The 24,639-nt window shown below is 41.1% G+C and overlaps 1 protein-coding gene across 2 annotated transcripts in view; it reads left to right on the forward strand.

Moving 5' to 3' along the window:
• Positions 1-24,639, forward strand: part of pitrm1 (pitrilysin metallopeptidase 1) — a 59,289-nt gene that overhangs the window by 20,413 nt on the left and 14,237 nt on the right. For both annotated transcript variants that reach the window (XR_010017450.1, XM_063044379.1), the window contains exons 12-19: positions 726-822; positions 2,391-2,525; positions 6,826-6,964; positions 8,254-8,370; positions 10,076-10,208; positions 11,682-11,802; positions 21,889-21,965; positions 22,591-22,756. Coding sequence is in view for 1 of the 2 variants with exons in the window: in XM_063044379.1 (XP_062900449.1) it covers positions 726-822; positions 2,391-2,525; positions 6,826-6,964; positions 8,254-8,370; positions 10,076-10,208; positions 11,682-11,802; positions 21,889-21,965; positions 22,591-22,756 (985 nt within the window). In the remaining variant the exon portion in view is untranslated. The remainder of the gene's footprint in view (positions 1-725; positions 823-2,390; positions 2,526-6,825; positions 6,965-8,253; positions 8,371-10,075; positions 10,209-11,681; positions 11,803-21,888; positions 21,966-22,590; positions 22,757-24,639) is intronic.

The raw sequence follows: 24,639 nt of genomic DNA on the forward strand, positions 1-24,639 counted from the left end.
CCGTGCGATGTGACTCAAAGAGCCGGAAGGGCCTGTTCCGTGCTGTATCTCTAAATAAATAAATAGACTTGATGGAGTACAGAAGGATGGGAGGTGGGAATCTCATTTAAACATACTTGATATTGTAATGCCTGGATAGTGTAGACGCAGAGGAGATGTTTCCATTAAGAGGAGAGTCTAGGATCTAAGGGCGCATTTTCCAAATAAAAGGATGACTTTTTAAAACTGAGCTGAGGTAGAACTTCTTCATGAGAGGGTGGTGAACTTGTGGAATTTATTGCCATAGAGGGCCATGGAGCCCAAGCCATTGGGTGTATTTAAGGTAGAAAAAGATAGGTAGGTGATTGGTAAAGGGATTACAAGAAAAAGGCAGTAGAATGGAGTTGAGAAAAAATGTCAGTCATAATTGAACAGCAAAGCATTCATTGGATCAAATGGCCTAATTTTGCTCAAAATCTTGTGGTCTATTTTTCATGTTGACCACCTATTCTGATCCCATTTACCAACATTCACTCTGTGGTCGTCTTTCTTTGACAATCAAATGCTTGTTTAGATACTTGAATATTCACCCCCTTCCCCAGATTCTCTTGCCCTCATCATACACTGTGCCCTCTAGACTTAGACAAGACTATCTACTGTCTACCCTTTGCATGCCCATGTCATAAATATTTCCTTGAGTGCTCACTTTCATGTGTAACATTTCATTTTTTTTTCTAAATTAAAAGGAAAGGATTTGAGGAAGAGAGAATAGAAGCACTCCTTCACAAGATTGAAATTCAGTTGAAACACCAGACCACCAATTTTGGCCTTTCATTGGCATCAGTAAGTTGATGTTTACCTTATCCACGTGATGGCGTCAGAGCCACATTAGTGTGTACTGTGAATAATATTGTGAATGTGCCACTAGGGGGTGATATAATTTAAGTTAATGCATTCTGTAATAGTAATCGCTATGATGCGAACATGTGTGTTGTGAACTGTTTGAAATCATCATTTTTAAAGTGAATTATTTCTTGTATTAAAGTAATAAAATTGATAGTGAGCAGTGCTGAACATTTTCATGTTGAACGAATAATATATTATGGAGTCAACGCTTTTAGGTGTATACAATTAGTCTGGCTTCAGAGTTGCTGACTTTAATTGCAGAAATTTATGCATGACAGCTGTTAAATGTAGTAAACACATTCTTATTGGGATAATTGAATTCAGGAATCACACGTGAATGCAACTTGCCCATGGAAGGCTGATCGGTGTGGGTAAATTGTACGGGCAGGCAGTTTGCATGCCCTTGGGATGTGGTAACTCATTAAAATAATTTTAAGGTTGCTTCTTTCCATCAATGTACCTCTTCATTTTGATGCCTCTAAGCTCACTCTTTTTGGACCTTGGTTAATATGCTGCTGAAAAGCAGTATCTATTGGACTGTGAACAGGAGGAGCACTCGTGTGCTCATTAATGGCCCAGATGAGTAGATAGCATCAGTTCAAAATGTACATTTGGCAAAAATCTAAATTGATGGGTTGGGCAACACCATCCCATTATTCTGCTCCATACTCCTTCCTTCCTTCCTTACTCAATTGGCAGTTTAACTGAGAAATGAACTCAAGATATCTGGACTGCATTTCGATTTAAATCTGCTGGAAACTGCAGCCACAGATCTCTTTTTGCCACCCCTTTTTCCCTATCTGTCAAACAGTCGTAATTGGATACAAAATCAAGAAAATGACCTGTCAATTGATCAGAACTCAGAAATGGATGCAGTACTGAGCATCACATTAAGGCTGTAGATAGGATAGTTGTCAGGATGAGGGAATTCAATCTTATTGCAAGATAAAATCATTGTGGTTAAATTATGAAGTATATGGTAAAAACTTCCTATTTGGGACATTGCTGAAGAAAAATAAGGAAATAAATAGTTTTTTTCCCAGTTTAAGGAACAACATAATTTATGAACACAGCTACACACAAATGAAATTCCATAATATTACTGGAATCAGATGTGCAAAAGTAGTTTATTACAGACCACAGAACTAGTTTTCCTTTATTTCCACTTATTATGTCTTTCTTTCCAGTCTTATGTGCTTTTGATGTCATTTATTGCAGTACTATGAAGATATAGGTGCAATATTGAGTATTTTTTGTGTTTTTCTTGACTTATGGACAAAATTGATTTGTGGGCATTTGGAAGAATAAAACCCATTTTTTACTCTGGGATGGTATGTACAAACAGTCTTAAATTTAGAGACCTGTTGACTTACTGGAGCAATATAATGTATAATTTTGAAGATTTTTTTGCTTGGAATGTTTCTCTATATTCTGCTTGATTAGTGTGATTCTTAATTCAATTTGTCTGAAATTAAAATAACAATCACTGATTTTTCTTTGTGTAGTATGTTGCAACAAACTGGAATCATGATGGGGATCCTATAGAGATGCTGCAGATTAGTGAAAAGGTGACAAGGTTTAGAGAATGCCTGAAAGAAAATCCTTGTTTCTTGCAGGATAAAATCAAGCACTATTTCAAGGTAAGGACAATGAACTTGTTTTATTCATTGTAAAATGCTTATCTCCAAAACTTACCAGTCAATATTAACTTGTTACATACACCTGTTAGGGTGCATTCTCCAGTTACCTTAATAGTTTTCATTTCATGAGCTTGCGTTATTTAGAATAATTTCATCTTTATTTAAAAATTTATAATAAATACAATGCATATAAAAAGTACTCACCCCGCCGGAGGTTTTCATGCTTTATTGTTTTACAACATTGAATCACAGTGGATTTAATTTTGTATTTTTTTTACACTGATTAACAGTAAAGGGCTCTCATGTCAAAGTGAAAACAGAACTCTAAAATAATTTCAAATATAAGACACAAAATAATTGATTGCATAAGTATTCACCAACTTCAAGTCTGTATTTAGTAGATACACCTTTGGCAGCAGTTACAGCTTTGATTCTGTGTGTATAGTCCTCTGTCAGCTTTGCACATCTGGACACCAAATTTTCCCTGTTCTTTACAAAATTGTTCAAGCTCTGTTAGATTGCATGGGGATTGTGAGTGAACAGCCCTTTTCAAGTCTAGCCATAAATTCTCAATTGGATTAAGGTCTGGATTCTGACCTGACCACTTCAGGATAATAACTTTGTTGTTTTTAAGCAGTTGCTTTGTAGCTTTGGCTTTACGCTTGAGGTCATTGTCTTGCAGGAAAACAAATCTTCTCCCAAGCCGCAGTTCTCTTGCAGACTGCATCAAGATTTCCCTGTATTTTGCTGCATTAATTTTACCCTTTAACTTCACAAGCCTACCAGGGTCCACTGCAGTGAAGCATTCCCACAACATGATGCAGCCACCACCAAGCTTCACAACAGGGATGGTGTGTTTTTGATGATGTGGGGTGTTTGGCTTATGCCTAGCATAGTGTTTAGTCTGATGGCCAAAAAGCTTAATTTTGGTTTCATCAGACCATAGAACTTCCTTCCAGCTGACTTCAGCGTGTCCCACATGCCTTTTGGCAAACTTAAGCTGAGATTTCATATGAGTTTTTTTCAACAGTGGCCTTCTCAAAGGATTCAAAGGTACAATTTAATGACAGAGAAATGTATACAATATACATCCTGAAATACTTTTCCTTCGCAACCATCCACACAAACAGAGGAGTGCCCCAAAAATGAATGACAGTTAAATGTTAGAACCTCAAAGCCCCCTCCCCCAGCTCCCCTCCCTCCCTCGTGTAAGCAGCAGTGAGCAACAATCCCCCTCTCCCCACTGGCAAAAATAAGCGCACCTGCTACTAGCACTCAAACGTGAACAAAGCAATAGCAAAAACACAGACTTGCAGTTACCTCAAAGACTACATTGTTCACCCAATAATTCAACATGCTACAGGCTCTCTCTCTTCTAATAAGGGAGAAAGAGGTGACTCCATGTTCCAGTGAGCAGGGAGACATAACAAACAACTTGCTGGTTTACGATGTTAACCCTTTGCTTTTCTCCCATAAAGCTGCAACTGGTGAAGCACCCAGGCAACAGTTGTATGTGTAGCCTCTTCCGTCTCAGCCACTGAAGCTTGTAACTCCTCCAGAACTATCATACGTCTCTTGGTGCCTTTCTCACTAGTCACCTTCTTGCACATCACTCAGTTTTTGAGGAAGGCCTACTTCAGGCAGATTTACAGCTGAGCCATATTTTTTCCATCTCTTGATTGATTTTCCTGTATACCGAAGGATATTCTGTGACTTGGAAATTTTCATGTATCCATCTGCTGACTTGTGCTTTTCAATAACCTTTTCATGGAATTGCTTGGAGTGTTCTTTCATCTTCATGGTGTCATTTTTGCCAGGATACTGACTCACCAGCAGGTGGACTTTCCAGATACAGGTGTATTTTTACTACAATCAATTGAAACACCTTGACTGCACACAGGGGATCAACATTTAACTAATTATATGACTTCTAAAACCAAATGGCTGCTCCAGTGATGATTTGGTGTGTCATATTAAAAGGGATGAATACTTATGCAATCAATTATTTTGTGTTTTATATTTTTAATTAATTTAGATCACATTGTAGAGATCTGTTTTACTTTGATGTGAAAGAGTCTTTTTCTGTTGATCAGTGTCAAGAAAAGCAAAATTAAATCTAGAGATTCAGTGTTATAAAACAATGAAACATGAAAACTTCCAAAAGGGCTGAATACTCTTTGTAGGCACTGTATATCTTTTTTGGTTTTGAAAGTATTTGGTTGTCACCTTCAAAACTAGACATGTATCATGGCATTGGAGGACAGGCAGTTTCAATTTCTATTCCCTGTTGTTGGTATTTTAAGACAACTAGCAATTTAAGCATTCCCCCTTTTCATCTCCCATGTTTGTTTGTTTCCATGAAAAAACGATTGACAAAGGATATAATAGTATTTGTTACCCTGAGACTTCAAAATCCAGTGCCATAGGTTCTGTAGTGCATGTATTTTTTTTAGTTAATCCTTGCAAATGTTTTAAGTACTATTATGTTCAACTGTAATTTTTTTAGAGGCTCTTGTTAAGTTGCTCAAGTACATGAACCAGTTACTGTAACTACTACATATTGAGTACCCCTTTACTGAAAATCCAAAATCCGAAAATCTCTGAAATCCAAAATTTTTTTGAGCGCTGACATGGTGTCACAAATGTAAAATTCGACAAGGCACTGGGAAGGTTCCCAAGCGATATGCAGGTCTCTGCATGCCACAGACAGTTTTGAGAGGGGACCTCACATATGTAATTAACAGAAGTTGTTGAGAAGTAGAAAAACACTACATAAAGCAAGAAATAAAAATCTCAGTCATGTATTGAAAGAGTGGATTTGTCAGCATCGGACTGAACTGATTTCAATTAACAGTATGCTGATCATGAAACAAGCAAATATCTATCATGATGAACTGAAAATTGAATGTAATTGTGTATATTCAGCAGTCAGGTTCTTCCTATGGATGCTGCCTGGCCTGCTGCATTCCACCAGCATTTTGTGTGTGTTGTGAGAACTTCATTGATGAATTTGCCATGACTGTTGCTGATGAACATGTAACACCAGAGCTAGTCTACAATCCTGATTGTTTTTATGCCTTACATAAAACCTTAAAAAAATAAAATACAAGGATTGTATACTGTAGCCTTTTAATCAAAACATAACATCATATGTGGAACCTTAAAGCTTGCTGCTGTGTGTTGATGTTCAACAGTTAGATTCACGTATGCTTCTGATGCTGCTTTTGGTACCCTGCACACATTATATTTTCACTATATTAATGGTATATAATATTTTTTACTGTTTAATGCATACGTGTGATGAACAAGTGAAAAACAAAGACTGCTTACTGGTAGCGCATAAATATAGAGTCCAAAATGGTGGCAATCCCAAGCTATTTCATTATGTATTCCAAATCCAAAACTGGCCCCAAGCATTTTGGATAAAGAATAATAATAACCTGTAATTTATTCTCTCATAATGCTTAGTAATGCCACCCTTCTTCCGAATTTTTAGTTTATTTCTATCTCATCTAGAGTTGAGGATTGAGTAATTTTTTCCATGTCTTCTAACAGATTCCTTCAATATAAATCATGAACAGCTGTTTTTTTGAAAACAAGTCATATTTTCTTCCACACTTTGACCACAAGATATAGGAGAATTAGGCCATTTGGCCCACAGAGTCTACTCTGCCATTCCATCGGGAGTGATTTATTATTCCTCTCAACCCAATTCTCCTACCTTCTCCCAGTGACCCATGAAGCCCCTACTATTCAAGAACTTACCAACCTCTGACTTAAATATACCCAATGGCTTGATCTCAACTGTTGTCTGGCAAAGCATTCCACCCATTCATCACCACCCTCTGGCTAAAGAAATACCTCCTCATCTCTGTCCTAAAGGGATGCCTTTGTATTTTGAGGCTGTGCCCACTTGTCCTAGACTCCCCTATTATATGATACATCATCTCCACATCCACTCTTCCTAGACCTTTCAATGTTTGATAGATTTCTTTGAGCTCCCCCTCATTCTTTTAAGCTCCAGCAAATACAAGCCCAGAGTCATCATGTGCTCCTCAGATATCTGTTAACCGTTTCATTCCCAGGATTATATTCGTGATCCTTCTCTGAACACTCCATTGCCAGCACATCCACTTTTTGCTAAGAACCCAAAACTGCTTACCAACATTGAAGGCTGCATAGCCGACTACCTCCTTCAAAGCTAGCTACCTCCTTCATAAATCATTGGTGATACTACTTTCTGATGGAGTGTTTTGGTGTCATAATATAACCATAATTTTGGATGTTTATTGTAATACAGGAAAATCCTCACCAACTAGCCTTGTCAATGAGTCCGGATGAAGGTTATTTGGAAAATCAAGCTAAAGCTGAAAAAAGAACACTGGAAGAGAAGGTCATCTCCCTATCAATGGAAGAAAAGAAAGAGATATATGAAAAAGGTGACTTTCTCTAGTGGTTGGGGCTGATATTGTATTAATATTTTTAATTTTAATTACTAATTTCCCATTAATCTGAAAGATGCTGAAACTGCAATGTTGATGTTACGTTCACAAGCACTTGTAACTAGCCCCCCACCCCCACCTCAAGTGGTCATTTTGAATACAAAGCAGCAAGTTATAGTCTGCTATTTACTCCTGGAGGACATTGTACCTCTACTATCGGTACAAGACATCTATGGATAAGTAGTAGGGGAAACGTTGGTGACTTACAATTCTGGAATGTTTGCTGACTCCACTCTCAGACTCCTAATTCCAGGGGCTTGCAGGACTTTGTGTTAAAATCTTAAACCGCTAACTTCATCTTGTACATTGTTTAGACAGACTAAAACATCTACAGCATATCATAGATTAAAATGCATTCAGTGTTCAAATCAAAAGTTGTGTTGTCCATGGAGTGTAGGCAAACGCTATTGCAGAAATATTTGGATGTTCAGGTTAAGAATTAATTTGACGGACTTTGAATTAAAATGTGTTTAAATCTAACTTTGTATTCCTGTCTGCTTATGATAACCTATTATCCCTTTGTTTATCAAGTGTATCAAGTGTGTATTTTCTTCTCCCCTAATATCCTTTGATAAAGAGAATTTCAAAACTCGGGAAAAAACCTTCAACTTCCTTAGCCAGCTCCTTATTTTCAAACCCTTAGCTCTAGGTTCACTTATAAGAACTAGCCTGCTCTCATCAACCTAATCAGGGTTCATCAGGACCTTGTGTATTACAGTCGTCTGCTCTAGCTCCTTTAAACTACAGCAGGTGCATGTTTGATCTGCACAAACTTTCCTAGTAAGATATCCCACCTGTTCCAGAAACTTGTTTAGTAAACCATTTCTTATCCACTTCCAACACATAAATATCTACTTTAAATAAGGAGACTGATAATGTACACAGTACCTCACATATTGCTTCACTATTGCCTTATCCAACTTGAGCATTACCGCCTTTCTTTTGTATTTATCTCTCTTCACAATAGATGATAACATTGTTATCTTTCCTAATTACCTGCTCAACCTGGATACTAGCCTTTTGCAAAGCTTCAGGAAGAGATTTAGTAGTGATACTTAAAGATGATATTAGTACGAAGATTTATTCAGTTTTTTGGCATTAGATACTGTAGCAATTTTGTTTGTTTATTACAATAGTAATACTTACTGTGTTTTGTCATTGATAAGATGTTTTAAAGTATCAATGGGCAATGTGATTAATTACGTAACATCTTCATACTTTCTCAGGACTCGAACTGATAGCTGCACAGAGTACATCTCAAGATGCGTCTTGTCTTCCAGCACTTAAAATTTCTGATATTCAGCAAACATTTCCTTTAACAGCTGTCCAGATGGATTGTGTAGGTGAGATTGTTAACCTGCATAGGGTTATCATAATTAAGTGCAGTTTAAACGTATTGATACTTGGAATGGCTGTGAGAAGTTTCTTGTGTACCTTCTGTTCCCCTTACAGAGGATTAGTTTAAGAATAATTAGGAAGAGACATGAAATGATGACTTTAACAGTGCTGTCCATGTCCTGTGAATGAACAAAACAATGAGTGATCACTTTGTTTACTATTTGTCAGATCTGCCAGGATGGGTGGATTCTTTGTTCACATCTTGTTCAGTTAACAATGGTGTTAAAAGTGTCTTCCTGGCATAAAATTTTCATCTTTGGATTATTAGTAACAGTTTAACTACTTATTGGAAGACATAAATCTACCAGCTACACAAAAGCACCATCAATGAGCATGTAGATCTTTCTTTATAATTTGTCTGGAGAAGTACTTTGTAAATTAAATCAGTCTTATATTTTGCAAATAAAGGTTATGATCGAATCTCAAATGCCTTATGATGAGGAAAATAAATTACTGTTATGAACCATCAAATGTCAAAGTTTATAAAGTACCAGTTCTGCTTTACAGACTGATTTGATAATTTGTGTCAGTTCTGCTTAAAAAGAAATCATCATCTTTATTTCAAGATAACCAAGAGTCATTCTAGCATAAGACTGTCAGACATGGGAGCAGAATTGGGCCATTCAGCCCATTGAATCTACTCCAGAATTCCATCACAGCTGATCGCAGATCCCCCTCAACATACACCTTCCTTCTCACCATATCCTTCGATGCCCTGACTGATCAAGAAACAATCAACTTCCACCTTAACTATACCCATGGACGTGGCCTCTGCCGCTGTCTGAGCATTCCACAGATTTACTACTCTCTGGCTAAAAAATTTCTCCTTACCTCTGTTCTAAAGGGTCACCCCTCAATTCTGAGGCTGTGTCTTCTAGTTCTGGATACCCCCACATAGGAAACATCCTCTCCACATCCACCCTATCTAGTCCTTTTAACTTTCTGTAGGTTTCAATGAAATCCTACCTCCCCGCCACATTCTTCTAAATTCCAGTGAGTGCAAGCGCAAAGCTGCTAAACGCTCCTCATGTTAACCCCTTCATTCTTAGAATCATCTTCATGAACCTACTCTGAACCCTCTGCAATGAGAACACATCCTTTCTGAGATATGGGGCCCAAAGCTGTTGACAATACTCCAAGTGCGGCCTGACTAGTGTTTTATAAAGACTCAGCATTATTTCCTTGCTTTCATATCCTATTTCCCTTGAAATAAATGCCAGCATTGCACTTCCCTTCTTTACCACAGACTCAACCTGTAAATAAACCTTCTGGGACTCTTGCACGAGGACTGCTAAACTCCTCTGTACCTCTGATGTTTGAACCTTCTGCTACATTTTTGCCTATTCCAATTTTCCTGAGTCCTGCTGCAATCGCATTGATTCCTCAGCAATACCGACCTCTCCACCTATCTTCGTATCATCCGCCAGCTTTGCCACAAAGTTTGGCAAACGTACTTCAACAGATTGAGTAAATAGCTGAATTTGGAAATAGAGGAACAAGAGAAAGGTTTAAATATGATGAGATTAGTTTGAGTCGATTTAGATTTGTAGTAAAGTGAGATATGGGCATTCGTAGTAAACTATTGACTACATTAAATTTACCTTTTGAAACTTTGTTATGTTGGCTTTATTCTGCTGTCTTTCCCTTTAGGTGGAGAGGTCCCCATTCAGTATTGTCATCAGCCAACCAATGGCATTGTTTACTTTAGGGCTTTCACTAGCCTTAATACTTTGCCTGAAGAGCTGAAGCCATATGTACCACTGTTCTGCAATGTGATTACAAGGTAAGTTAGTGAAGTTATAGATGCTCAGGTTAGCTCTTACAGTTGTAATGAAAAGAAAATCTTGCATTTACTCACAGTGCCTGTAAGGCTGGCAGGTGAATTCTTATTCAAACAAAATCGGAAGTTTTTTGCCTGATTACATCAATGAATTAATGAGAAATTAAATTATTTAAAAATACTCTAACATTGAAACCTTGAGAAATGAAAGATAACAAAGTATACTAAATCATTACTGAACAACAACCTGTGTCTCGGAAAACTATATTCGTGTACTGTTAAATGATTAAATATTTCAAAAATTTTGCAAAAGCTACTCTTGTCTACCTTAAGCTTCACACATAAAAGTTGCTGGTGAACGCAGCAGGCCAGGCAGCATCTGTCTAAGAAGAGGTACAGTCGATGTTATGGGCCCAGACCCTTCGTCAGGACTAAGTGAAAGAAGAGCTAGTAAGAGATTTGAAAGTGGGAGGGGGAGGGGGAGCTCCGAAATGATAGGAGAAGACAGGAGGGGGAGGGATGGAGCCAAGAGCTGGACAGTTGATTGGCAAAAGGGATATGAGAGGATCATGGGACAGGAGGCCTAGGGAGAAAGAAAAGGAGGGAGGAGGGGAAAAAACCCAGAGGATGGGCAAGGGGTATAGTGAGAGGGACGGAATATAAGGTGTTGTTCCTCCAACCTGAGTTGTGTCTGGGTAGCCTCCAACCTGATGGCATGAACATTGACTTCTCAAACTTCCGCTAATGCCCCACTTCCTCCTCGTACCCTATCTGTTATTTATTTATATACACACTTTCTTTTTCTCTCTCTCTCCTTTTTCTCCCTCTGTCCCTCCCACTATACCACTTGCCCATCCTTTGGGTTTTTCCCCCCCACCCCATTTTCTTTCTCCCTAGGCCTCCTGTCCCATGATCCTCTCATATCCCTTTTGCCAATCAGCTGTCCAGCTCTTGGCTCCATCCCTCCCCCCCTGTCTTCTCCTATCATTTTGGATCTCCTCCTCCCCCTCCCACTTTCAAATCTCTTACTAGCTCTTCTTTCAGTTAGTCCTGACGAAGGGTCTCGGCCCGAAACGTCGACTGTACCTCTTCCTAGAGATGCTGCCTGGCCTGCTGCGTTCACCGGCAACTTTTATGTGTGTTGCTTGAAATTCCAGCATCTGTAGATTTCCTCATGTTTGCTACCTTAAGCCTGTTTATTTGTGCCAGTTTTGATTTCTCAACTCTTCAGTGTGATTGTCTAAGTGTTTATTAGATTTGCTTAATGAGTGATTTTCTCTTGATGTCAGGGAGGGTGAAATCCATACAGTGGAGATTGGGGCATCTTCTTGGACAATGTTTCTTGAGGCCTGTGGTGTGATTTAACTGTTGATAAAATCTGGGTTGTGATTGCAAGAACTTAACATTGATTTTAAAAGAAGATATACAAATCTTTAATTTAGAGACTGACATTTTACTTAATTTTTACTTATTTAGAATGGGCTGTGGGAACTTAAATTATAGAGAGCAGGCACAGCAGATTGAGTTGAAGACCGGAGGGATGTCTGCCTCACCTAAGATTCTCCAAGATAATGAAAACTTGGATATGTATGAACAGGTACAACGCTTTGTATCTAAACTAGAAATATTAAGCAGAATGAGCTGTATTTGGTATGACATTTGTTCACACTAGGAAGGCAAACATTTTCAAATTTAAAGTAAACAAACAAAACTTTACGTGAATTTCAAACCTGCAAAATTAGTGGTTGAGGGCTTTCCATTTGAAAAAGGTAAGGCTATCGTTTTTATATTAAGTTAACTATCTAAGTGCCGATGGAAGGTACTAACCTGAAAATGAACATTGTATTGAGGTGGCAATCGTAGTGTTCATGCTCATAAATATTTTGCAAGGGCATAGTTTTAACATTAAGATTCAGAGAGACATACAGCAAGGGCAGGCCTATCAGCTCTCCTTTCCAGGGTATCAGAGATGTTCCCCTTCTTCCAAGAACGGTGTTTCTCTTCCTTCATCATCAAGGATGCCCTCACCCACATCTCCATTTCTTCAATATCGGCACTCACCCAATCTTCCTGCTACCTAAACAACAGGAATTCTGCAGATGCTGGAAATTCAAGCAACATACATCAAAGTTGCTGGTGAACGCAGCAGGCCAAGCAGCATCTGTAGGAAGAGGTGCAGTCGACATTTCAGGCCGAGACCCTTCGTCAGGACTTCCTGCTACCTAACAGTGATAGAGTTCCTCTCGTCGTTACCTACCATCCCATGAGCAACTTCCACCATCTCCAAAGAGATCCTACCACCAAATGTATCTTTATCTCCTCACCCCCATCCCGCTTTTTGCAGGGATCGCTCCCTCCATGATTCCCTTTTCCATTCGTCCCTTCCCACTAATCTCCCTCCCTGCACTTATCTCTGAAAGCAGCCAACATTCTACACCTTCGCATTCGCTACCTCCCTCACCTCCATTCAGGGCCCCAAACAATCCTTCCAGGTGAGGCAACACTTCACCTGCAAGTCCGCTGTGGTCATCTATTGTGTCTGGTGCTCCTGATGTGGCTTCCTACTTTGGTGAGACCTGTTGTAAATAGCGGGGGGGCTGCTTCTTTGAGCACCTCCACTCCATCTGCAAAAAGTGGAACTTCCCGCTGGCGAGACATTTTATTTCCAATTCCCATTCCCACTTCAATGTGTCGATCGGGGTGGAGGAGCAACATCTTATATTCCATCTGGATTGCCTCCAACCTGATGGCATGAATATTGATTTCTCCTTCCAGTTAAAAAAAATTCCCTCCCGCTCCCCTTTTCTTCTATTCCCCACTTTGGTCTCTTATCTCTTCTCACCTGCCTATCATCTCCCCCTGGGTCCCCTCCCCTTTCCCTTTTTCCTATGGTCCACTATCCGCTCTTATCAGATTCCTTTCTCTCTAGCCCTTTTCCCTTTCCTGCCTGCCTGGCTTCACCTATCACCTAGCTATCATCCTTCCCCTCCCCCCTCCTTTTTATTCTGGCATCTTCACCCTTTTCCAGTCCTGAAGAAATGTCTCAGCCCAAATCACCGACTGTTTATACATTTCCATAGATGTTATCTGACTTGCTGAGTTCCTCCAACATGTTGTGTGTGTTGCTTTGGATTTCCAGCATCAGCAGGCTTTCCCGTGTTTATGTCATGCTAATCAAGGTGCCTTCCTGAGCTCATCCAATTTTCCTGTCTTTGGGTATATTCCTCTAAACCTTTCTAATTCATATACCTGTCTAAAAGTTTTTAAACATAATTGTACATTCCTCTCCAGTTGCTTCTGATAGCTCATACCATAAGATGATCTTTATTATGAGGATGTATTTGAGCATCGATAAATGTCTATTGCGAAGAGTTTTAATATTACCTGCTAAATAAAATCAAATAGAAAGTAAATAGCCTGTGGCCAGTTGAAGAGCAATAGCAAAGAAATGATTAGAGGGGAGTTTTTGGACAGAGAAGCATTCGGTGTCAGGGTTATAGCGAAAAGGCAGGTAGTTGGAGATGAATCCATGGCCAGATCAGTCATGACCTTATTTAATAGTGGAGCAGGCTCAATGGGTGGCCTACTCCTACTCCTGCTCCTGTTTCTTATTGTAAGACCCTGGATCATATTTTTACTGTTATGCTGTATATATTTCATTTTGGCAGTTCTGTAAGAGTTGCTTGTTTACAGCTTGGTCTGTTTTCAGCTTGTTTGGGTTATTGTTCAAGGTTAAGAGATGAGAAGAAATGTGTGCTATCCAATTAGGATGGTCGAATTCAGGGGAGGATTCTCTGGTGAGGGACACTTAAGGTTGGACTTGTGGCTTTTGTTTGTGAGGAGATGAAGAGGGAAGACGCAGGAAAGGAGAGGTTGTAGGACTTGACCTGGAGCGAGGCCGTGATTTGACGCAACCCAGGGTGAGATCGATTCAGGATTGGTGACTTGGAGAAACTGTGAGCTCCAACTTGGTGCACATTAAGTTCCTAAGACCATAAGATATAGGAGTAGAAGTAGGCCATTCGGCCCATTAAGTCTGCTCCACCATTCAATCATGGGCTGATCCAATTCCACCAGTCATCCCCACTTCCTTGCCTTCTCCCATACCCTTTGATGTCCTGGCTAATCAAGAACCTATCTATCTCTGACTTAAATGTACCCAGTGACTTGGCCTCCACAGCCACTTGTGGCAGCAAGTTCAACAGATTTGCCACCCTCTGACTAAAGTAATTTCTCCGCATCTCTGTTCTAAATGGACGTCCTTCAATGCTGAAGTCATGCCCTCTTGTCCTAGAATCACCTACCATGGGAAATAACTTTGCCATATCTAATCTGTTCAGGCCTTTTAACATTCGGAATGTTTCAATGAGATCCCCCCCTCATTCTCCTGAACTCCAGGGAATACAGCCCAAGTGCTGCCAGACGTTCCTCACGGTAACCCTTTCATTCCTGGAATCATTCTTGTGAATCTTCTCTGAACCCTCTCCAATGTCAGTATACACAAAAGTTGCTGGTGAACGCAACTCTAGGAAGAGGTGCAGTTGATGTTTCAGGCCGAGACCCTTCGTCAGGACTAACTGAAGGAAGAGTGAGTAAGGGACTTGAAAGTTGGAGGGGGAGGGGGAGGGGGAGATCCAAAATGATAGGAGAAGACTGGAGGGGGAGGGATGGAGCCAAGAGCTGGACAGGTGATAGGCAAAAGGGATACGAGAGGATCATGGGACAGGAGGTCCGGGAAGAAAGACGGGGGGGGGGAGACCCAGAGGATGGGCAAGGGGTATATTCAGAGGGACAGAGGGAGAAAAAGGAGAGTGAGAGAAAGAATGTGTGTATAAAAATAAGTAACAGATGGGGTACGAGGGGGAGGTGGGGCATTAGCGGAAGTTAGAGAAGTCGATGTTCATGCCATCAGGTTGGAGGCTACCCAGACGGAATATAAGGTGTTGTTCCTCTAACCTGAGTGTGGCTTCATCTTTACAGTAGAGGAGGCCGTGGATAGACATGTCAGAATGGGAGTGGGATGTGGAATTAAAATGTGTGGCCACTGGGAGATCCTGTTTTCTCTGGTGGCCAGAGCGTAGATGTTCAGCAAAGCGGTCTCCCAGTCTGCGTCGGGTCTCGCCAATATATAAAAGGCCACATCGGGAGCACCGGACGCAGTATATCACCCCAGCCGACTTACGGGTGAAGTGTTGCCTCACCTGGAAGGACTGTTTGGGGCCCTGAATGGTGGTAAGGGAGGAAGTATAAGGGCATGTGTAGCACTTGTTCCGCTTACACGGATAAGTGCCAGGAGGGAGATCAGTGGGGAGGGATGGGGGGGACGAATGGACAAGGGAGTCACGTAGGGAGCGATCCCTGCGGAATGCAGAGAGAGGGGGGAGGGAAAGATGTGCTTAGTGGTGGGATCCCGTTGGAGGTGGCGGAAGTTAAGGAGAATAATGTGTTGGACCCGGAGGCTGGTGGGGTGGTAGGTGAGGACCAGGGGAAACCTATTCCTAGTGGGGTGGCGGGAGGATGGAGTGAGAGCAGATGTACGTGAAATGGGGGAGATGCGTTTAAGAGTAGAGTTGATAGTGGAGGAAGGGAAGCCCCTTTCTTTATAAAAGGAAGATATCTCCCTTGTCCTAGAATGAAAAGCCTCATCCTGAGAGCAGATGCGGCGGAGATGGAGGAATTGCGAGAAGGGGATGGCGTTTTTGCAAGAGACAGGGTGGGAAGAGGAATAGTCCAGATAACTGTGAGAGTCAGTAGGCTTATAGTAGACATCAGTGGATAAACTGTCTCCAGAGACAGAGACAGAAAGATCTAGAAAGGGGAGGGAGGTGTCGGAAATGGACCAGATAAACTTGAGGGCAGGGTGAAAGTTGGAGGCAAAGTTAATAAAGTCAACGAGCTCTGCATGCGTGCAGGAAGCAGCGCCAATGCAGTCGTCAATGTAGCGAAGGAAAAGTGGGGGACAGATACCAGAATAGGCACGGAACATAGATTGTTCCACAAAGCCAACAAAAAGGCAGGCATAGCTAGGACCCATACGGGTGCCCATAGCTACACCTTTAGTTTGGAGGAAGTGGGAGGAACTCCCTTGTCCATTCGTCCCCCCCATCCCTCCCCACTGATCTCCCTCCTGGCACTTATCTGTGTAAGCGGAACAAGTGCTACACATGCCCTTACACTTCCTCCCTTACCACCATTCAGGGCCCCAAACAGTCCTTCCAGGTGAGGCAACACTTCACCTGTGAGTCGGCTGGGGTGATATACTGCGTCCGGTGCTCCCGATGTGGCCTTTTATATATTGGCGAGACCCGACGCAGACTGGGAGACCGCTTTGCTGAACATCTACGCTCTGTCCGCCAGAGAAAGCAGGATCTCCCAGTGGCTACACATTTTAATTCCACATCCCATTCCCATTCTGACATGTCTATCCACGGTCTCCTCGACTGTAAAGGTGAAGCCACACTCAGGTTGGGGGAACAACACCTTATATTCCGTCTGGGTAGCCTCCAACCTGATGGCATGAACATCGACTTCTCTAACTTCCGCTAATGCCCCACCTCCCCCTCGTACCCCATCTGTTACTTATTTTTATACACACATTCTTTCTCTCACTCTCCTTTTTCTCCCTCTGTCCCTCTGAATATACCCCTTGCCCATCCTCTGGGTCCCCCCCCCCCCGTCTTTCTTCCCGGACCTCCTGTCCCATGATCCTCTCGTATCCCTTTTGCCTATCACCTGTCCAGCTCTTGGCTCCATCCTTCCCCCTCCTGTCTTCTCCTATCATTTTGGATCTCCCCCTCCCCCTCCCCCTCCAACTTTCAAATCCCTTACTCACTCTTCCTTCAGTTAGTCCTGACGAAGAGTCTGGGCCTGAAACGTCGACTGCACCTCTTCCTAGAGATGCTGCCTGGCCTGCTGCGTTCACCAGCAACTTTTATGTGTGTTGCTTGAATTTCCAGCATCTGCAGAATTCCTGTTGTTTGCGTCCAATGTCAGTATATCCTTTTTTAAAATAAAGAGCCCAAAGCTGCACGCAATACTCCAAGTGTGGCCTCATGAGTGCCTTATAGAGCCTCAACATCACATTGCTGCTCTTGTATTCTGTTACTCTAGAAATGAACGCCAACATTGCATTCACCTTCTTCACCACCGATTCAAACTGGAGGTTAACCTTTAGGGTATCCTGCACAAGGACTCCCATTTCGCTGTGCATCTCTGCATTTTGAATTCTCTCCCCGTCTAAATAATAGTCTGCCTGTTTATTTCTTTTACCAAAGTGCATGACCATACACCTTCCAACATTGTATTTCATTTGCCACATCTTTGCCCATTCCCCTACAGAATCTAAGTCTCTCTGCAGGCTGTCTGTTTCCTCAACACTACCTGCTCCTCCATCTATCCTTTTATCATCGGCAAATTTAGCCACAAATCCCATAGTCCAAATCATTGGCATACATCGTAAAAAGCAGCGGTCCCAATACCAACCCCTGCAGAACTCCACTGGCAATCGGCAGCCAGCCAGAATGGGGTCCCTTGATTTCTACTCTCTGTTTTCTGCTGATCAGCCACTGCTCGGCCCATGCTAGTAACTTCCCTGTAATTTCTTGAGCTCTTAACTTGCTAAGCAGCCTCGTGTGCCACCTTGTCAAAGGCCTTCTGAAAATCCAAGTACACCACATCTACTGCATCTCCTTTGTGTACCCTGCTTGTAATTTCCCCCCTCATGCCATTGTAATTTCCTTTATTCCACTGAAATACCAACACAGTGGAATTTAGCTTCTCCTTCTCAAATTTCAAAATGAACTCGATCATATTGTAATCACTGTTCCCTAAGGGTTCCTTAACCTTAAGCTCTCTTATCACCTCCAGATAATTGCACAACACCCAATCCAGCACAACCAGTCCCCTAGGACTCAACAACAAGCTGTCCTAAAGAGCCATCCCTTAGACATTCTACAAATTCTCTCTCTAGAGGTCCGGTACTGGCCTGGTTTCCCCACTCGACTTCCATGTTAAAATCCTCAATGATTATCATGACATTTCTCTTCTGACATGCCTTTTCTATCTCCTGCTGTACTTTGTAATCCACATCCCGGCTGCTGTTTGGAGGCCTGTATGCAACTGCTATAAGGGTCCTTTTACCCTTGCCATTTCTTAACTCAACCCATAGAGACTCTACACCTTCGGATCCCATGTTATCCTTTCTAATGATTTAATAATATTTCTTATACATAGGGCCACACCACCCCCTTTGCCTACTAACCTATATTTCTGATACACCGTATATACTTGGACGTTCAGCTCCCAATGGCAGCCATCCTTAGCCAAGTTTCAGAGATGGCCACAGTGTCATACTTGCCAATCTGTAGCTGAATTTCAAGATCGTCCATTTTATTTCTTATGCTGCGTGCATTCAAATATTTCACTTTCAGTACAGTATTTGTTGTTTTCTGTTTTAACTGCACCACGCCTCTATTGCCCTGTAAATCATTCCACTGGCTGTGATTGTGCCTCATCTCCTGCCTGTCCTGTCTACCATCTCTGTTGCACGCTATCTTTGATGTATTTCTGTATCCCCCTTCCTCAGCCCTATCACTCCGGTTCCCATCCCCCTGCCAAATTAATTTAAACCCTCCCTAACAGCTGTATTAAAGCTGCCTGCTCGGATATTGGATCCCTTTGGGTTCTGGTGTAACCCATCCTTTTTACACAATTAGTACCTCCCCCAGAAGAGGCCCCAGTCATCCAGGAACCCAAAGCCCTGCCCCCTACACCAGTCTCTCAGCCATGCATTAATATGCCTGATCATGCTATTCTTGCACTTCTTAACACATGGCACAGGCAGCAATCCTGAGAACACTACCCTAGAGGTCCGGCTTTTCAGCTTTCTACCCAACTCCCTGAACCCTCATAGAGGGATCAGAAGTGGAGAGAGTGAGCAGTTTCAAGTTCCTGGGTGTCAAGATCTCTGAGGATCTAACCTGGTCCCAACATAACGATGTAGTTATAAAGGCAAGACAGCGGTTATACTTCAACAGGAATTTGAAGATATTTGGCTTGTCAACAAATACACTCAAAAACTTCTGTAGATGTACCGTGGAGAGCATTCTGAGCATCACTGTCTGGTATGGGGGTGGGGTGGCTACTGCCCAGGACCAAAAGAAGCTGCAGAGGGTTGTAAATCTAGTCAGCTCCATCTTGGGCACTAGCCTACAAAGTACCCAGGACATCTTCAGTGAGCGGTGTCTCAGAAAGTCAGCATCCATTATTTAAGGACCTCCAGCATCCAGGGCATGTCCTTTTCTCACTGTTACCATCAGGTAGGAGGTACAGAAGCCTGAAGCGATTCAGGAACAGCTTCTTCCCCTCTGCCATCCGATTGATTCCTACATGGACATTGAATTCTTGGACATTACCTCATTTTTTTTTTAGTATAGAGTATTTCTGTTTTTTACATTTTTTTTTAATCTATTCAATATAACAATATAACAATTACAGCACGGAAACAGGCCATCTTGGCCCTTCTAGTCCATGCAAAATATACATGTACTGTAATTCATTTATTATTTTTTTAATTTTCTTTTTCTCTTCTCTATTATGTATTGCGTTCAACTGCTGCTGCTAAGTTAACATTCTTGTCACACGCTGGTGATAATCAACCCGATTCTGATTCTGACTGTTTCATTAAAATAGGCCCCTTTTTTTGCTCTTTTCTTTACTAACCCTTTAGTCAAATTAAGAATCATAAAGATAATCTTTTAATCATCTGTGATGTACTGTCTGTTATTTCTGGCTCTAAATTGTAACAGGGTAAGGAATTACACAGCATCCACACAAACAAGGGTTTGGGGTAGGATCACACCTCAATCTCAGGAGTTTGCAGCTCCAGAAGTTATCTTCCCTAGACTTATGCAGCCAAAAGAACCGGGAGGTTTAATTATGTTCTCGTGTTCTGAGGAAGTGAAATACAATGGAGTGAGAAATGCAAGGAAAATAGTCACTGATTCAGCTCATCAGATAATCATAATCTATATTACAGGTTTTTCTTCTACTTTGCAGCATTTTGGAATTTAAGAATATACTTTATGGTAAACAACAAAAGATCTTTTAAGCTGGGAGAAAATTCTTTAATCTCTCTGTTGTACAATTATAATTGTGTGTCCATATGTTTGTGGCAACTCCCATATGATGGATAAAATGCTCGTGTATTGGCATTCTCAGTGATATTTGATTGTGTAGACATTGAAGCTTATTTTGGTTGTTTGCATTTTGTAATTGCACTAGGGTCAGAATAATTGTATTTTCAAAATCAAAAGGTATTAGAGTTTCCAAATTACCACCAATTTTTGCCAATTATCTTTGAATTTATATAAAACTACTTTTTTTTAAGACTTGCAATAGAGGATAGCTATCAACTTAGTTAACATCAGAATCAGGTTCATTATCACCGGCATGTGACGTGAAATTTGTTAACTTAGCAGTTCAATGCAATGCATAATCTAGCAAAGAGAAAAAATAATAATAATAAATAAACAAGTAAATCAATTACGTATATTGAATAGATTTTTTTAAAAAGTGTAAAAACAGAAACACTGTATGTTTAAAAAAAAAGTGAGGTAGTGTCCAAAGATTCAATGCTCATTTGGGAATTGGATGGCAGAGGTGAAGAAGCTGTTCCTGAATCACTGAGTGTGTGCCTTCAGGCTTCTGTACCTCCTACCTGATGGTAACAGTGAGAAAAGGGCATGCCCTGAGTGCTGGAGGTCCTTAATAATGGACGTTGTCTTTCTGAGACACCGCTCTCTAAAGATGTCCTGGGTATTTTATAAGCTAGTCCCCAAGATGGAGCTGACTAGATTTACAACCCTCTACAGCTTCTTTCGATCACGTGCAGTAGCCCCTCCACACCAGACACTGATGCAGCCTGTCAGAATGCTTTCCAAGATACAACTATATAAGTTTTTGAGTGTATTTGTTGATACACCAAATCTTTTCAAACTCCTAATAAAATATAGCCGCTGTCTTGTCTTCTTTCTGTCTTTGGCAGTCCATCGGTTTTCGATGTTGACTGAGGCCTGGGCAAGGTTGTATAGAAGACCGACAGTTGCCTTCTTTATAACTACATCAATATGTTGGGACCAGGTTAGATCCTCAGAGACCTTGACACCCAGGAACTAGAAACTGCACACTCTCTCTACTTCTGATCCCTCTTTGAGGATTGGTATGTGTTCCTTCGTCTTACCCTTCCTGAAGTCCACAATTAGCTCTTTCACCTTACTGAAGTTGAGTGCCAGGTTGTTGCAGTGGCACCACTCCACTAGTTGGCATATCTCACTCCTGTATGCCCTCTTGTCACGACCTGAGATTCTACCAATAACGGTTGTATCGTCAGAAAATTTATAGATGGTATTTGAGCTATGCCTTGCCACATAGTTATGTGTAGATAGAGAGTAGAGCAGTAGATTTAGCACACACCCCTGAGGTGCGCCTTCTGATGTACCCTCGTACTTATTTTATGCATCCGACCATTTAAAAAAAAGTTTCCAATTGTTTTTTATTGTCAAATGTTTTTTGGTACTATTCTCATTTCCATACTCTTCTTTTGCTTTAACGATTATTACACTTGTGTTTCTTGTATAAATCATGTTCAGCATATGTTTAAACATTTCTGTTCTTTGTACATTAGGGTGTGTTGTTTACATCTCTGTGTCTGGACAGAAACCTGCCTGACATGATGCAGCTTTGGACAGACATTTTTAATAGGTGAGGACTAGTTCATAGTTGTTCTAAAATGTGTGGGAATTTTATTTTTTTTGTTATGATTAATTGATCTTGTCATCTTCAAATATGTCAATGGAAACTCGTTGATCAGTATGGAGTAAGTTTAGTAGAAATATGGCCTTTTGCCAAATTATGTTCACCATGATCTTTAAAATTAAGGGATAAAACTGGAAAAATAGTATTGAGATTTCAAGGCTAATACTGTTGGAGTGTTTTTGTGTTCTTGTATGATTAAATCAGTACACTCAGAAGGTTTGCATGATGAGCAAAATGCATGTAAAGAATACTGTTATGCAGCGGACAATGCCTCTGTTGTACAATTAAACATCTTGATTCATTTTGATTGTGCCTTTGCAAATGAATAGATCGGAAAGACTTTGAAACAGTTGATCTGTAAATAATTAAGCATCAAGTAGTTCTGATGAAAACAAGTGGCCTGAAACATTAATTTTGCTTTGTTTCCATATTGCTATGTGGCTCTTTGAGTATTTCCAGTCATTTTTGTGTTTATCTCATATTTCCGCTATTTTGCTGTTTTTGTTTTTTGATCTTTGAATCACTGAACAGTACTGTCAGTCAATAGCCTATCTTGTTTCCACTCCTGCAGTCCACATTTTGATGATGAGGAACATTTCAGAGTATTAGTTATGATGACTGCACAGGAGCTGTCCAATGGGATTCCAGACACAGGACATCAATATGCAGCAATTCGAGCTGGCAAGACACTAACCCCAGCAGGAAATCTACAAGAAATATTTAATGGGTTAAGTCAGGTAGAATTTGATCATTGTTCTTCTTTTTTCCACCTTCATTACTTTATAGTATTTTTATACAGAAAGAAAAAGTTTGTCAGTTATCCCCAAAGAGTGGGGAATTGGCTTAAATCTGGCATTTGTTATTTGATTTTAAAAAAACACATAGATGTTTTCAGAATAAGGTTTGTTGATTTTGTGGCAGCAGTACAATGCAATACATAAAAATAGTGTGAAAAAACTTGAATTACAGTAAGTATACATTCAATAGTTAAATAAGTGGCGCAAAAATAGAAATTTAAAAAAGTAGCGTGTTAGTGTTCATGGGTTCAATGTCCATTCAGAAATTAGATGGCAGCGGGGAAGAAGCTGTTCCTGAATCTTTGAGTGTGTGCTTCCACGCTTCCGTACCTCCTTCCTGATGGTAACAATGAGAAGAGGGCATGTCCTGGGTGATGGTGGGGGGTGGGGGGGGGGTCCTTATGATGGATGCCATCTTCTTGATGCATCGCTCCTTGAAAATGTCCTGGATACTACGGAGGCTCGTGCTAATGATGGAGATGACGAAGTTTCAAGTCTCTGCAGCTTATTTCAGTCTTGTGCAGTGCCCCCTCCCCCCAATACCAGATGGTGTTGCGGCCAGTTAGAATGCTCTCCACAGTATCTGTAGAAAGTTTTGAGTGTTTTTGGAGACGTACCAAATCTTGTCCTAATGAACTCCTAATCAACTCCTAATGAAATATAGCCGCATTTGTGCCTTCTTTGTAGCTGCATTGATATATTGGGTCCAGATTAGATCCTCAGAGACATTGACACCCAGGATTTTCACTTGCTCACTCTTTCCATTTCTGATCCTTCTATGTGGACTGGTGTGTGATCTCTCGTCTTACCCTCTCAGGAGTTCACAGTCAGTTCTTTGGTCTTACTGACATTAAATGCCAGGTTGTTGCTATGACACCACTCAATTAGCTGATATATCTCACTCCAGTATGCCCTCTCATCACTGTCTGAAATTCTGCCAACAATGGTTGTAGTGTCAGCAAATTTAAAGATGGCATTTGAGATGTGCCTAGTCACACAGTTATGGGTGTAGAGAGAGAAGAGCAGTTGGCCAAGCACACAACCCTGAGGTGCACCAGTGTTGATTGTCAGCGAGGTGGAAATGTTGTTTCTGATTCGCGTAAATTGTGGTCTACCAGTTAGGAAGTCAAGGATCCAGTTGCCGAGGGAGGTACAGAGGCACCGGTTCTGGAGTTTTTCCAAAAGAACTGTAGGAATGATTGTGTTAAATACTGAGCTATAGCCAATAAACAGCATCCTGGCATAGGTATTTGTATTGTATCCTTAGTTAGCCAAGCATTGAGTATAGGAATAAGGAGGTTATGCTAAAACATGGCTGTAGATTGATTCCTGGGATGGCAGGTCTTTCATATGAAGAAAGACTGGATGAACTGGGCTTGTACTCGTTGGAATTTAGAAGATTGAGGGGGGATCTGATTGAAACGTATAAGATCCTAAAGGGATTGGACAGGCTAGATGCGGGAAGATTGTTCCCGATGTTGGGGAGGTCCAGAACGAGGGGTCACAGTTTGAGGATAGAGGGGAAGCCTTTTAGGACCGAGATTAGGAAAAACTTCTTCACACAGAGAGTGGTGAATCTGTGGAATTCTCTGCCACAGCAAACTGTTGAGGCCAGTTCATTGGCTATGTTTAAGAGGGAGTTAGATATGGCCCTTGTGGCTACAGGGGTCAGGGGGTATGGAGGGAAGGCTGGGTTCTGAGTTGGATGATCAGCCATGATCATAATAAATGGCGGTGCAGGCTCGAGGGGCCGAATGGCCTACTCCTGCACCTATTTTCTATGTTTCTATAACATACAGAAATCAAAAAAGTGAAAAACATCA

The sequence above is a fragment of the Mobula hypostoma genome, chromosome 3, assembly GCF_963921235.1.
Source record: "Mobula hypostoma chromosome 3, sMobHyp1.1, whole genome shotgun sequence".
Lineage (NCBI taxonomy): Eukaryota > Metazoa > Chordata > Chondrichthyes > Myliobatiformes > Myliobatidae > Mobula > Mobula hypostoma.